At 40.6% G+C, this 13,514-nt stretch overlaps 1 protein-coding gene across 2 annotated transcripts in view; it reads right to left on the bottom strand.

Moving 5' to 3' along the window:
* Window positions 1-13,514, bottom strand: part of TMTC2 (transmembrane and tetratricopeptide repeat containing 2) — a 442,328-nt gene that overhangs the window by 227,959 nt on the left and 200,855 nt on the right. For both annotated transcript variants that reach the window (XM_025403370.1, XM_025403371.1), the window contains one exon: window positions 9,867-10,695. In XM_025403370.1, the coding sequence (XP_025259155.1) occupies window positions 9,867-10,695 (829 nt within the window). The remainder of the gene's footprint in view (window positions 1-9,866; window positions 10,696-13,514) is intronic.

Genomic DNA, 13,514 nt, shown 5'->3' with positions numbered 1-13,514 from the left:
AGAGATTCTCCTGCCTCAGTCTCACGATGGAACTACAGGCATGTGCCACCATGCCCAGCTAATTTTTCTGTGTGTGTGTTTTTTTTTTTTTTTTGAGACGGAGTCTTGCTCTGCCGCCCAGGCTGGAGTACAGTGGCAGGATCTCAGCTCACTGCAAGCTCCGCCTCCCGGGTTCACGCCATTCTCCTGCCTCAGCCTCCCGAGTAGCTGGGGCTACAGGCGCCCGCCACCTCGCCCGGCTAGTTTTTTGTATTTCTTAATAGAGACGGGGTTTCACCCTGTTAGCCAGGATGGTCTCGATCTCCTGACCTCGTGATCCACCCGTCTCGGCCTCCCAAAGTGCTGGGATTACAGGCTTGAGCCACCGCGCCCGGCCATTTTTCTGTGTTTTTAGTAGAAACGGGGTTTCACCATGTTGGCCAGGAAGGTCTTGAGCTCCTGACCTCGTGATCCGCCCACTTTGGCCTCCCAAAGTGCTGGGATTACAGGTGTGAGCCACCGCGCTCAGCCTAGGACATTTTTAAGAAACACAAAACTACGGAAATCAGAAAAATTTAACTTCATGCTTAATCATATGCTAGTCTCAAGTATTTTAGCACATAAACCCCGATAAATATAATCTAAGGTAACTCTAATTTTAAGGTTTGAAGGTTTTCAAAAGCCCATAAAGATTCTAAAATTTTGTTGTGGGTAATTTCAAAATCTTAGGAGTCAGCAATATGGCACCCACTTCATCTATAATACATCTTAGGACCATTTGCACTGAGTCTGTTGTGGTCTGGATTTTCTTCCTGCCCCACAAAACTGTACTTACAATCATTAGAGCCGGACAACAAGAAAACATTTCTGTGCCAATTCAATGTTGTTTTTATTTTTAGTTTTTTGAGACAGAGTTGAGACAGAGTCTCACTCTGTCACCCAGGCTGGAGTGCAGTGGCACAATCTTGGCTAACTGTAAGCTCCACATGCCCAGTTCAGGCAATTATCCTGCCTGAGCCTCCCGAGTAGCTGGGACTATAGGTACACACCACCATGCCAGCTAATTTTTTTTTGTATTCTTAGTAGAGACAGGGTTTCACCATGCTAGCCAGGCTGGTCTCGAACTCCTGACCTTGTGATCTGCCCGACTTGACCTCCCGAAGTGCTGGGATTACAGGTACGAGCCACCACACCTGGCCCCAATTCATTCTTAAAGGCATCTGAACTTCTGCAACTCCCCCATCCCACATGGAAAACAACCATACTTCATTTCTGCAAGAATCAAATATTTAAAATGGGCCTTAATTTAACAATTGAGTAAATGTAAATCTGCTTTTAAAAAATATTTTAGTCTAGTTCAATCAATGAGACACCTTCCTTTTATTCTTGCCAGCCCTGTTGTTTATCTATTTTTTCCTACTCAATAGAGAAGAGATGGACTAAGACGACAAAACACGTAATTTCTTTATGGAAACCAGATTTAACTTCCTGCTATTTATCTCTCAATCAGCCTTTATTGGTGGGATGCTTTTAGCTAGTTTCTCTTACCAAGGCTCTCTGGTAAAAATGAAAAGCTGTGTTTTACAGTGCAACTCAGGCCAGTCAGTTTCAACAAAATACTATAGTGGTTTTCCTTCTTAACTGGTAAATTTCTTTTTTCTTGTTTTTTTGTTTGTTTGTTTTTTGAGACAAAGTCTTGCTCTTGTCCCCCGGCTGAAGTGCAATGGCGAGATCTCGAATTACTGCAACCTCCACCTCCCGGGTTCAAGCAGTTCTCCTGCCTCAGCCTCCCTAGTAGTTGGGATTACAAGCACCCGCCACCACGCCCGGCTAAGTTTTGTATTTTTGGTAGAGATGGGGTTTCACCATGTTGGCCAGGCTAGTCTCGAACTCCTGACCTCATGTGATCTGCCTGCCTTGGCCTCCCAAAGTGCTGGGATTATAGACTTGAGCCACCATGTCTGGCCTTAACTGGTAAATTTCATGTTTTATAAAAATCTGAACCTCTGTTGAAAAATTTTTATCTTCCCTTGGACATATCACGACAAATTATTGGTGAAATACAATAATAGAATTTGTTACACCATTTCAAAGCTAGCTGGTTAATCACAACTCATCATAGTTAAAGACACTCAATTCGAGGTAAACAAAAGCTTAGACTATAAAATCCAAGGAAATAGTCAATTTTTACATGGCGTAGAGGCTTGGGTTTCACTTAAATTGTGAGTTATTTCCTAAATGATATTCCTACAAAATACTTGTTTCTTAAAATTTGATGCCATGTTAAATTGAAATAGAATCACCAATTTTGCAGCAATCTATAAAGGAAAAAAAAAATTGTCAAACGCTGCAAAACTGAAACAATTTTGACTCTCTTTTTCTTTTTTTCTTTTTTCTTTTTTTTTTTTTTTTTTTGAGACAGAGTTTTGCTCCTGTTGCCCAGGCTGGGGTGCAATGACGCGATCTCAGCTCACTGCAACCTCCGCCTCCTGGGTTCAAGGGATTCTCCTACCTCAGCCTCCTGAGTAGCTGGGAATACATGCGCCCGCCACCATGCCCGGCTAATTTTTGTATTTTTAGTAGAGACAGACTTTCAACATGTTGACAAGGATGGTCTCAATCTCCTGACCTCGTGATCTGCCCACCTCAGCCTCCCAAAGTGCTGGGATTACAGGCCTGAGCCACTGTGCCCGGCCATCTGTGTTTTTCCATATCTAAAGAGGTAATGTTTGTTATGTGCATTGGGGGAGTGAATGCAGACTGCTTGGATAATCACCTTGAAAGTTTCAAATATGTCTATCATTTTACATACATCTTTTATATTTATCATTTCACATATTTACATTAAAAATGGGCGTTAAAAACAACCTTTAGCTCTTAAGTTTTTCTCAGATTCACTCTTAATTGTTCTTAACTATTTAAGAAATTGCTTTCAAACAATTAACCACCATAGTCAAATGTTTTTTAAATCGAATTGACATAGAGTTAATAAACCATTCTCAGAACCTATTTGATTTTGAATCTATAACTTAATTTTAAAATGCCTTTAGCACACCAGATGTGTTGCCATATATGCTACAATTCTTTTATGTTTATGCGCTCACTGATCTGCTTATCTATAACTTTGTTAGCCTGGGATTATGATGTTAATTTATAAGGAAGTTTGCAAGAAGTTGGTTTTAGGGAAGAGAGGTGACCAGTTTGATAGGCCAGCAGATCACCCAGGTGGAAAAGGTCTTCATAGATAGGCGGTCACGGCGGAGAACTTAACTTAGAAATTCAATTGCATATTTATTGACTCCTACTATATACCAAACAATGTTGTAGATACTATAGGGAAGGGAAAATAAAGGCAGATTTTAGAAAGAAAAAAAAAAAAAACTTGAAGACTGGATTAGTTTAGGGAGGAGGCAAAAATCAGAAGACAGAAAGCTGTGGGAAATGGGAGAAAGATAGTCAAAACCAAGCAGTGGCTTAAAAGCTATGGTAACAGAGATCAATGGTGCCAAATACTACAGAGAATAGAGCCATATGGGGATTTAGAGGAAGCCACAGCAAAAAGGGTGATCACATATTTAACTGCTTTGTAATGAATCAAGAAAGTCTTTCGTTAAGCCAATACTAATCAATACGGCTTTAAAAATGAGTTGCTTTAAAGCTGGGTGGGGGAAACCCTTTCAAATATAATGTGGCTTGCTCATTAAGGCAGTCATCAGAGAAAATTTCCTTTTTCCTAAGCACAGAAATGCAAAGAGTCACTGTGAAATCAGCAAACTACAGTAATCAACTCTGTGTAGTATTTTCCTGACATTATCAACCACATAATGAGACAGGACTTGTGGTTTACATAGTCCAAATCAGCTATCATTTCTCCACTATCCAGATTTAAACCATAAATTAGCAGCACAGTCACTATGACAGGGTTTACTCATCGTCATTTGCATCCAATCAGTTAATGACTGGCAGCTGTCTACAGGACCCATTCCTGAAGGCAGCAGTTTTAATGCATACTGCTTCATGAGGCTTAAAATCATATTCCGTTAAAGCACATGGTAGACTGAAGTATTCTAGAATTTGCAAAGGCTTTCAAAGGAAGAAAAAAAAACCCTAACTCCATCTGTAATCTCAGAAAACCATACACAAGACCGGCTTTATAGGGTTTCTAATCTTTTACTTAGGTTCAAATAATGTATTAGACTAAGAAAATCTGCCTTAAGGAAGATTACTGCCAGTCTCAAAATTGCTAAGGAAGTAACTGTAGCCAGAATTATTATTAACATCTTATAAAAAGAAAAAAAAATAGGAAACCTGGATTGGAAGAGTTTTGCCTTGCATCAAAATGGAAGCATATGTCACACACAGATGCAGTCACACAATCTGAAACTAACTCCACTCCCAATTCTAACCCTCTCATGATAAAGCATCCCTCACTACTTGGCATATCAAAAGCATAATATTTCACACTTTTGCCTTATTTCATGCATGTACATTCTATCTGTAAACAGATCATGAACTCCTTAAAGAGAAGGGCTATGACTGTAATAATACTCAACATATCCATTACTGAATGCCTTTGCTCTACCAGGCACAGTCCTCATTGCAGCATCTATGGCATTTTTTAAAATGTAAAAATCTCTACCTTCTTGTGTTGTACATTCTGGAGTATGCTGACAACACGTTCATACAATGAACACATAATTATAGAAAATATAGTATGTCAAATAGTGATAAGTGCTAAGAGAAAAATGAAGCATGGAATGCTCGATAAGACAGAGGCAGAGGGGTGGCTGTAATTAATAGCAGGGCAGTCAATTTTACATAAAGCACCTTACTGATAATGCAACAGTTGATCAGAGACTTAAAAGAGGTGAGGGAGATCCCAGTGAGAATAACCAGGAAAACACATTCCAGGAAGAAGCAATGACAAGGGTAAAAGCTCTGCGGCAGGAGCTTACCTGGCATATAAAAGGTACATCAAAGAGGCCAGCAGGGCTAGAGTGGAGTAAGGGAAGGAAAGGCTGGTGAGTATGCACAGGGTCCTGAGACTGTGTGCATCTGTATCTATCATAATCTATCTATCTAGCTAGAGTTTTTAAAGCACAGAACTGTTCTAATTTTATTTTTATTTTTTCAACTTTTATTTTAGATTCCAAGGCTCTATGTGCAGGTTTGTTACAAAAGCATATTACATGAGACTGAGGCCTGGAGCACAACTGAACCGATCACACAGGAAGCGAGCACAGTACTCAATAAATAGTTTTTGAACCCTTGGCTCCTACCCTCTCCTCCCGCCACTGTTATGTGCCTTCAATTAGAGAGAAACTGGCAGTCAGAGAATAACGGGACACTGGAACGCCATGCCCTGACTCGTGTTTCCAAAAGGTCACCAGGGCTGCTGGTTAAGCATGGACTTTGAAGGTGAATAGAAGCAGGAGTTCAGCTCAGACATTAAACAATGTGAAGTTGTCACTCACATCATTAGAAAAAGAAAAAGCTAAACAGACTGAAAATCAATAACTTGTCTAGGAACCATCAGTGAACTGGGGTCGCAGGGCCAACCACCACCCTGAAATCTAGAGAAAGACAAATCCAGAGAGACAGCAGAGGAGAGCTTACCTGGAGCAGAAGCTGCTGGAGACAGAAACTGTTAGAAACAATTGACTCGTCATTTGACAAGTTGCTGGAGGCTAAGCGTGAACTAGTTTTAGAATCAGAAACTCCTGACGTGGCAGTCTTAGGGGACTCCCATAATTTTGGGGGTTTTCCCTCCCAGGACCCCAACAGAGTCTCATCGGGAAGAGCCAAGAAAGATGTTCTCCTGGGTCTGGCAGTGGGAGAAGAATAAACCTTATGAAATATACCCAGAGCATTTGTCATGACAAAAGACCACGAACTCCATAAGGGAAAGATCTTAGCCTTGTCCCAGAGCTGTGGGGGAAAAGTCATTCCTCTCAACTCAGGCCCCTCTAGCCTTCCTGTCTCTACTGGAGTGGGAAGCAAGGAAATATAAGAAACACCTGTGAAGGTGGTAGCCCAGCGAGGCGAAGATTTAGTCATAAAATAGTAGAACATTTTCCCTCCCCAACACCAACAGAGTTGCAGTATAATAATAGCTGATTGCAGCTGAAATAGATGCAAAACAGAGTCTGTGGGAAAGCCCACAGACAGCTGGGAAGACCAAAAACAAGGCCACCAGAGGAATGTGACATCTCTGGCACCCACGGCTATAGCAAAATACAGTCCAACTCCTAACCAGATTTACAGAAAATCTCACAAGAAAGCCTATTCACCTCATTTCTTATTACCCAATACATCATATCTGAGTTGAAAGAAAAAAGTACAAGACATGCTAAAAGGCAAGAAATATAAACTGGGAGGTGAGGTGAGAGTCTTTTACTAACATTACAGATGAGGCCTATAATCCCAGCATTTTGGGAGGCCGAGGCGGGTGGATCACGAGGTCAGGAGTTTGAGACCAGCCTGGCCAGTATAGTGAAACCCGTCTCTACTAAAAACACAAAAATTATCTGGGCACGGTGGTACGTGCCTGTAGTCCTAGCTACTTCGGAGGCTGAGGCCGGTGAATTGCTTGAACCCGGGAGGCAGAGGTTGTGGTGAGCCAAGATTGTACCCCTGCACTCCAGCCTGGGCAACAGAGCGAGACTCTCTCAAAAAAAAAAAAAAAATATATATATATATATATATTTATATTTTTATATATATAGATAAAAGTATATAGAGAGAGATAAAAGATGGTGGCCCCGGGCCATGATGCCGACAGTGATGGTGGTAAAAAGTGGTCAAGCTCTGGATGTATTTTTACAAAACAGCAGAGAGGATCTGCTGATGGAATGGATGTGAGCTGCGAAGGGAAAAGAGGAGGCAGGGATGACTTCAGAATTCTCAGCCAGAGCTGCTGGGGAAATTGAGATTCCATCAACTGAGACGGTAAAGCCTGCAAGTAAAGCAGTTGACTGGGCCACGAGTGGGGTGGGGGTTTTCAGGAATTCAGTGTTTGATGTCTGAAAGAACTTCTTACGATAGTGGGCAGTTGTACATTTATTTAGCTAATGATATTTTGGAGTGCCTAAATTCTGCAGCACTTCTTAAGTATTAGGATGGACACCTGAAAATATTGGAAACCAAGGAAATGTTTAATAATTGTTTTACTTAGTGAATGGAAAAATAAATGATCAAACATTCTAACTATGTACCAAAATATCTTATTTAGAATCTTAACCGTCAGCAAAACTACCAGCTAATGCTGGAAAATACCTAAGCGTTACAAAACGTTTTCACTTATTCTGACTGCTACTTATACCCTAGCATCTGAATATTTGCCCGCTCCTTTTTGCAGTGTAATAAAATCTGGCTGGGTACTTGGCTTCCCAGAATAAAGATAACATTTCCCAGCCTTCCTTGGAGGTAGGTGTGCCCAATGGTCTGTGAGCAAGCATGGTGTGTGCAATTTCTGCAAAATGCTCTCAGATTGGGCACACCTGCCATTTGCCCTTTCTCCCTCTCTTGCTGTCAGCTGAAGGGCTGATGTGATAATGAGCCATCTTGGACCATGAGGACAGGGTGACACCACTGAGATGGCAAGGGAATAAAAGAGAAAGAGCTTGGATCCTGAAAACCCATGGCGCCATCTTATCAGCTCTGTGTTTGCACATACTTAGATTGCTACATGAAAGAATAAAGCTTCTATCTTACTTAAGCCACTTTTGTCTTGGCTTTTTGTAACAGCAGCTTAGCCTGAAACTTAATAAATTTAATAAACCCTCAGAACATCACTGTGATGCAAATAATAGGCCAAGAATTTGTTTTCAATTCTCTATTATATATGTTTTAAACAGCAGGAAAATATATTGGCAACATAGGCTTGTTCTATATCCTTACATCTACCAGTGCAGAAAAACTAGCAGATAAGTATTCTGCAAAAACTAATTGTAACAATTTTTCCAACAAGATTTAGGTCCGGGCATTCAATAAACTGTGATGTACTCGACACCTAGAAAAAGCCACATGGTAATGATTTTTCACAGAGAATTGAGAAATGACATGCTACGTAGTAGCTCAACTTTAATGCTTCAACTTCCCATTAAAATCCCTGCAATTTATTAAACAGTGTAAGTACCAGCAAATTAGTTCCTTAAAGAAATGTGTAGTTGCTCACTGAATTCTTGACTTAATTTGTGCCCATCAGACAAGCATGCCAAAGTAGCTTTTGGAGTATCTAGGTCTTTAGATATATACCTATTAGCAGGCCATTTTCATATTCTGGAACAGTTTTACACCTTCTTTTAATCATGGTATAGAATTGTGTTGGAAAGAGTAGAAAAATGCCAATTCAAATGCTATATAAGCGAACATAATTTAAAGAATAAAAATAGGCTAGGTGCGGTGGCCCACGCCTATAATCCCAGCACTTTGGGAGGCCGAGGCGGGCGGATCATCTGAGTTCGGGAGTTCGAGACCAGTCTGACCAACACGAAGAAACCCCGTCTCTACTAAAAATACAAAATTTGCCGGGCATGGTGGCACATGCCTATAATCCCAGCTACTCAGGAAGGCTGAGGCAGGAGCATCGCTTCAACCCGGGAGGTGGAGGTTGTGGTGAGACAAGATCGTGCCACTGCACCCCAGCCTGGGCAACAAGAGCGAAATTGAGTCTCAAAAAAAACAAAAAACAAACCAAAAAAAGAATAAAAATAGGCCAGGCGTGGTGGCTTGCACCTGTAATCCCAGCACTTTAGGAGGCTGAGACAGGCAGATCATCTAAGGTCAGGAGTCGAGACCAGCCTGGCTAACGTGGGGAAACCCCATCTCTACTAAAAATACAAAAATTAGCCAGGTGTGGTGGCAGGCGCCTGTAATATCAGTGCCTCTGGAGTCTGGGGCAGGAGAATTACTTGAACCCAGGAGGTGGAGGTTGCAGTGAGTTGAGATCAAGCCATCGCACCCCAGCCTGGGCAACAAAGCAAGACCCCATCTCAAAAAAGAATAAAAATGGCTTATGAAGAACAAGACTCTTTAACACTATTTACTATGATATATTTCTGCACTAAAAATTTACATCTATTTTAATTTAATTGTCCTCTAGCTTCCAATACATTTAATTGCCTAAACTAGAGTCATCCATTGTCATAGCTTTTGACTTTTTTATTTTAAAGGAAACTACTTTCTATTCTATCAGTTCTGAGATTTGCTCAAGTAATTTTCTAAATCAAAAGCAATCATGAGTGGTATAATCAAAACTCTCATTATATAGTGAAAAGTTTGTTCTCTAAGTGACTTAAGAACCCAAGTGAAAACCTGCTAACTGCTTGGCAACATTCAGATAATTTAGCCTCTGTGCAGCCCAAGGTGACTCACACCTGAATGTGTACACACTGACATCTAGAGACATACTTTCAGGATTCAGAGGTAGTGAAATCTCCAAATCTTTCAAAGGTTTCAATGAAAGTCTTGTATTTCTTCAGGCGATGCTTGGAAAATAGAAAAGCTCAAGTATACTTATGTGGGATAGCCTGACTTTTATTATATGATAAAAGAGCCGTCCCCATCAGTATTTTAAAATGTGAAAACCAAGCTCTTTTCTAAATTCTTGGAATAGTCAATATTGTTTACACAATAGGAGCTCTAATGCTTCTGGACGAACATAGTCAGAAACACAGGAAAATATTTTCTTATTCCAAGAAAGGAATACTGGGTATGTCTCTAAATTGGTTATATGGCATATCTCCTTAAAAAAATAAAAAGAATGAAAGATACAGGTACTGCATAAAAGGACCTCTTCCTCCTTAATACTGTGTCTTAAGAAGCAAAGACATAAAGAGGCTGAAAAGTGTAAACTATCCAGACAAAAGCATAAAAGAAAAGATTACCTTTAGCTGGGTTTACTTTTATCCCTGATCTATACAGCATTTCCTCATTCTGCCAGTCTCCATTCCTGATCGCAGTCTTGAGTCCATAAAAAACAATTAGTGTAGCTGTAGCATAAAAAATCAAGCTCTTGAGGAACCGCTTTTGGACTTTGACATAAAGGGCTCTAGCACCCACTGTAATCAGCAGGCAGAAGCCCATACTAGGAATATATAATACTCGCTCTGCAATTACAAAGCCGACATAGAAAAACAGGTTCGTGGCAGGAACAAAGGGTATGATTAACAAAGATAAAGACAGAACAACAATGTTCTCCGTAGAAGGAAGCTGGGTTCTCTGTGATACATCGTTGTTAATGCCATTTTCTACTTTGGATGCAAAGCTGGACTTAGTCTCTGAGTTCTGGTACTCCACATCTGAAAGGCAGCTATGTCCGTTTGCATTCTGCTTGCCATTTGTTACAGTTTTCCCATTGCATTCTCTGTCTACGCTCGGGCTCTTCAAACCATAGTAGGCAAGGAGGAGGAGTCCAGTATAGAAGGCCACAGTGTGTAGGTTTCTCCAGTCACAAACTGTTTTGAGCAGAGGCACAGCATCCATCGACCAATCAAAACTGAGGGTATCTGGGCATAGCAACAGCCAGAGGTTCTTGGTTGGCAAGTAGAAGAAGGTGAGCGTGCGGGTGAGGAGGCTGTCTGAATCAGCAGCGGGATTGTCCGAGTTGGAAAAGCTTGGTGGTTTGTTTCCCATCCAGTATAACCGGGCACCCAAAAGGGAGGACCCCCAGAAAGTTAACAAACTAATGCTGAGGAAAAGCGACAAGTTCTTCCTCTGAAACCAAAAGACAGAAGGGAAAAATTAAGATCATTATCAGCACAGCATAGGAACACTCAACACTTAGAGATCAAATACATTTTTAAATGGACAGTTAAAAACAGATGATGTCTCCAAAACATGACTTCATGTCCATCACCTTTCAAGCATGCCTAGAGAAATTTTAATCTCTAAAAAAACCTGAAGGTGGAATCGTAGTTTGTATATATTTTTTGATTATCTTTTCTTAATTTTTCTCTCTAAAATACCAATAATCAAAGCTTCAATTTCGTGACCTCTACAAAGTGGATTCAATATATTTATTTCCCTCTTAGAATTCGTGTTGGGTCACAATGAGACCACAATGTAAAGTACTTAGCACTCTGCATAAGATATAGAAGGCACCTAATAACTGTTGTCTTTCATTTTATCGTAGTTTAGATTTTGAAGAAAAACAAAAAGCAGCCATGTCAAAAAATATGTGGTATGGCAGGACTCTTGTGCTTGTCTCTAAGGGAGTAAAGGCATGAAGCTATGTCTGTCTAAGTCAGTCCCCAATTCATTGTCTTAAAGAATTCTGTCCTTGCTGGCCGGGCACGGTGGCTCAAGCCTGTAATTCCAGAACTTTGGGAGGCTAAGACGGGCGGATCACGAGGTCAGGAGATCGAGACCATCCTGGATAACCCGGTGAAACCCCGTCTCTACAAAAAATACAAAAAATTAGCCGGGCGAGGTGGCAGGCGCCTGTAGTCCCAGCTACTCAGGAGGCTGAGGCAGGAGAATGGCGTGAACCCGGGAGACGGAGCTTGCAGTGAGCTGAGATCCGGCCACTGCTCTCCAGCCTGGGCGACAGAGCGAGACTCTGTCTCAAAAAAAAAAAAAAAAGAATTCTGTCCTTGCAAAATTTATAAACCAGGCTTTCATCTGCTGCCCCATATTGTCACTGATATCAGTGATATTCAACATTCAACAACACTCCTCATGAATCCCAAATTTTTCATGTTGATGACAGCTTTTAAAAATAAAATTACTTTAGGCTGGGCAGAGTGGCTCACCCGTGTAGTCCCAGTAATTTAGGAGGCCAAGGTGGGTGGATCACTTAAGGCCAGGAGTCCAGACCAGTCTGGCAAACGTGGTGAAACCCCATCTCTACTAAAACAAATAAACAACAACAACAACAAACCATTACTGGGCATGGTGGTGTGCACCTGTAGTCCCAGTTACTCAGGAGGCTGAGGCAGGAGTATAGCTTGAACCCAGGAGAAAGAGGCTGCAGTGAGCTGAGACTGCACCACTGCACTCCAGCCTGGGCAACAGAGTGAGACTCTGACTCAAATAAAAAATAAAATAAAATGACTTCTTTAATAATGAACTAACTTATTTCAAGAGAATGACAAAAAATTGTGAGAGGAGGGTCAAAGGATATCATGTTAATGCTAATTTTCTGGCAAAGTCCTTCACCCCCAGCAAGAACTTAGGTGACATCTAAAAATCTAAGTCCTAAAGAGGCAGAGTGGGGAGGGTTAAAATAGGCACCATATCCCAATCTTAATGGTTCAATGGTAAGGCCATTCTTTACAGCAAACATCCAGCGTTGTATAGAATTGTCTTACTCAATGACATTCAGAAGGGGCTTTAGAATCTTACAAAGGATACACCAAATATTTAGTTTAAAAAACAACCCACAGAAAGCAATATATTTTAAGCATATACAACTTCTATGAAAACAATGTCTACATATTGTATACAACTGCCTCACTGGACTCTGCTCCTCAGACTCCTCCTCCACACCAACCCTGATCGCTGGAAGCCACAGCACTACTCATGAATGCTCTTTTCCACTCTACCTTCAACCTAATGATCCTCAACAAGGTTCATGATTTTAAACGTCGTTAATGTACGCTAATGACTGTACCTTCACCCTCCCTCACCTCCATAGGCAATTATTCAGTTGCCTACTGGGAATATTCACTTAGGTACCTCAAACTCAACATACCCAAAATAGAACTCCTGACTTCATACTTCCCCAAAGGAAATAAAACAGTTCCTCCTCCAATCATTGTCACCATCAGGAAATAGTAATAGTGTATAACCAGTTTCTTCTTCACAGCCTCTTTCCTTCCCTCCACATTCTACTCATTACCAAGCCTTCACAACTTTCACATCCAAATATATCCTGAATCTGTCCTTTTTCTCTGCATCTCTTCTGTCATCACTAGTCTCAAGTGCCAACACTGGGATTCCTACAATAATCTCCTCTTAACTGGTGACCCTGTCCTTCTTAACACAAATTCTTTTATTCCCTAATTTTAAACTCAGATCTTACTTTTAAGATCTTAGAAGTTTTTATATCTCTAACAAAACAGAAAGTTTGTGATTCATTTAGGGTTCCCTTACCAATTTTTGGCAATATGTCCATTTTTACATTTCAAAAGTATTAAAGTTTTTTTGTTTAATCTAAAAGGAGATAATTCTGAGTATAAAATAAGATAAACAAAATAATAGGTGGTTAGAAGTTAAAATTTTAACATAAGGAAAATGAGAAACAGCAACCAGATGGAAATCAGACAATTTTAAGAGGTGGAATTATTAATATCAGATACAGTAATGCCAAATTCACAGCATTAACTTCATTGTTTTGAAAACATCCTTGTCAAACGTTGGATTAAGATTAATTCACGTAATGTTATATGGAATTTTTAATAGTAGAGGGAGTAATATCACATTTTGCCTCACCAATCTAACTTTTTTTTTTTTTTTTTGAAATGGAGCCTTGCTCTGTCGTCAGGCTGAAGTGCAGTGGTGTGATCTCAGCTCACTGTAACCTCTGCCTCCCG

The sequence above is a fragment of the Theropithecus gelada genome, chromosome 11 (genome assembly GCF_003255815.1).
Source record: "Theropithecus gelada isolate Dixy chromosome 11, Tgel_1.0, whole genome shotgun sequence".
Classification (NCBI taxonomy): domain Eukaryota; kingdom Metazoa; phylum Chordata; class Mammalia; order Primates; family Cercopithecidae; genus Theropithecus; species Theropithecus gelada.
The sequence above is the reverse complement of the archived record's forward strand: the minus strand, read 5'-3'. Positions and strand labels throughout refer to the sequence as shown.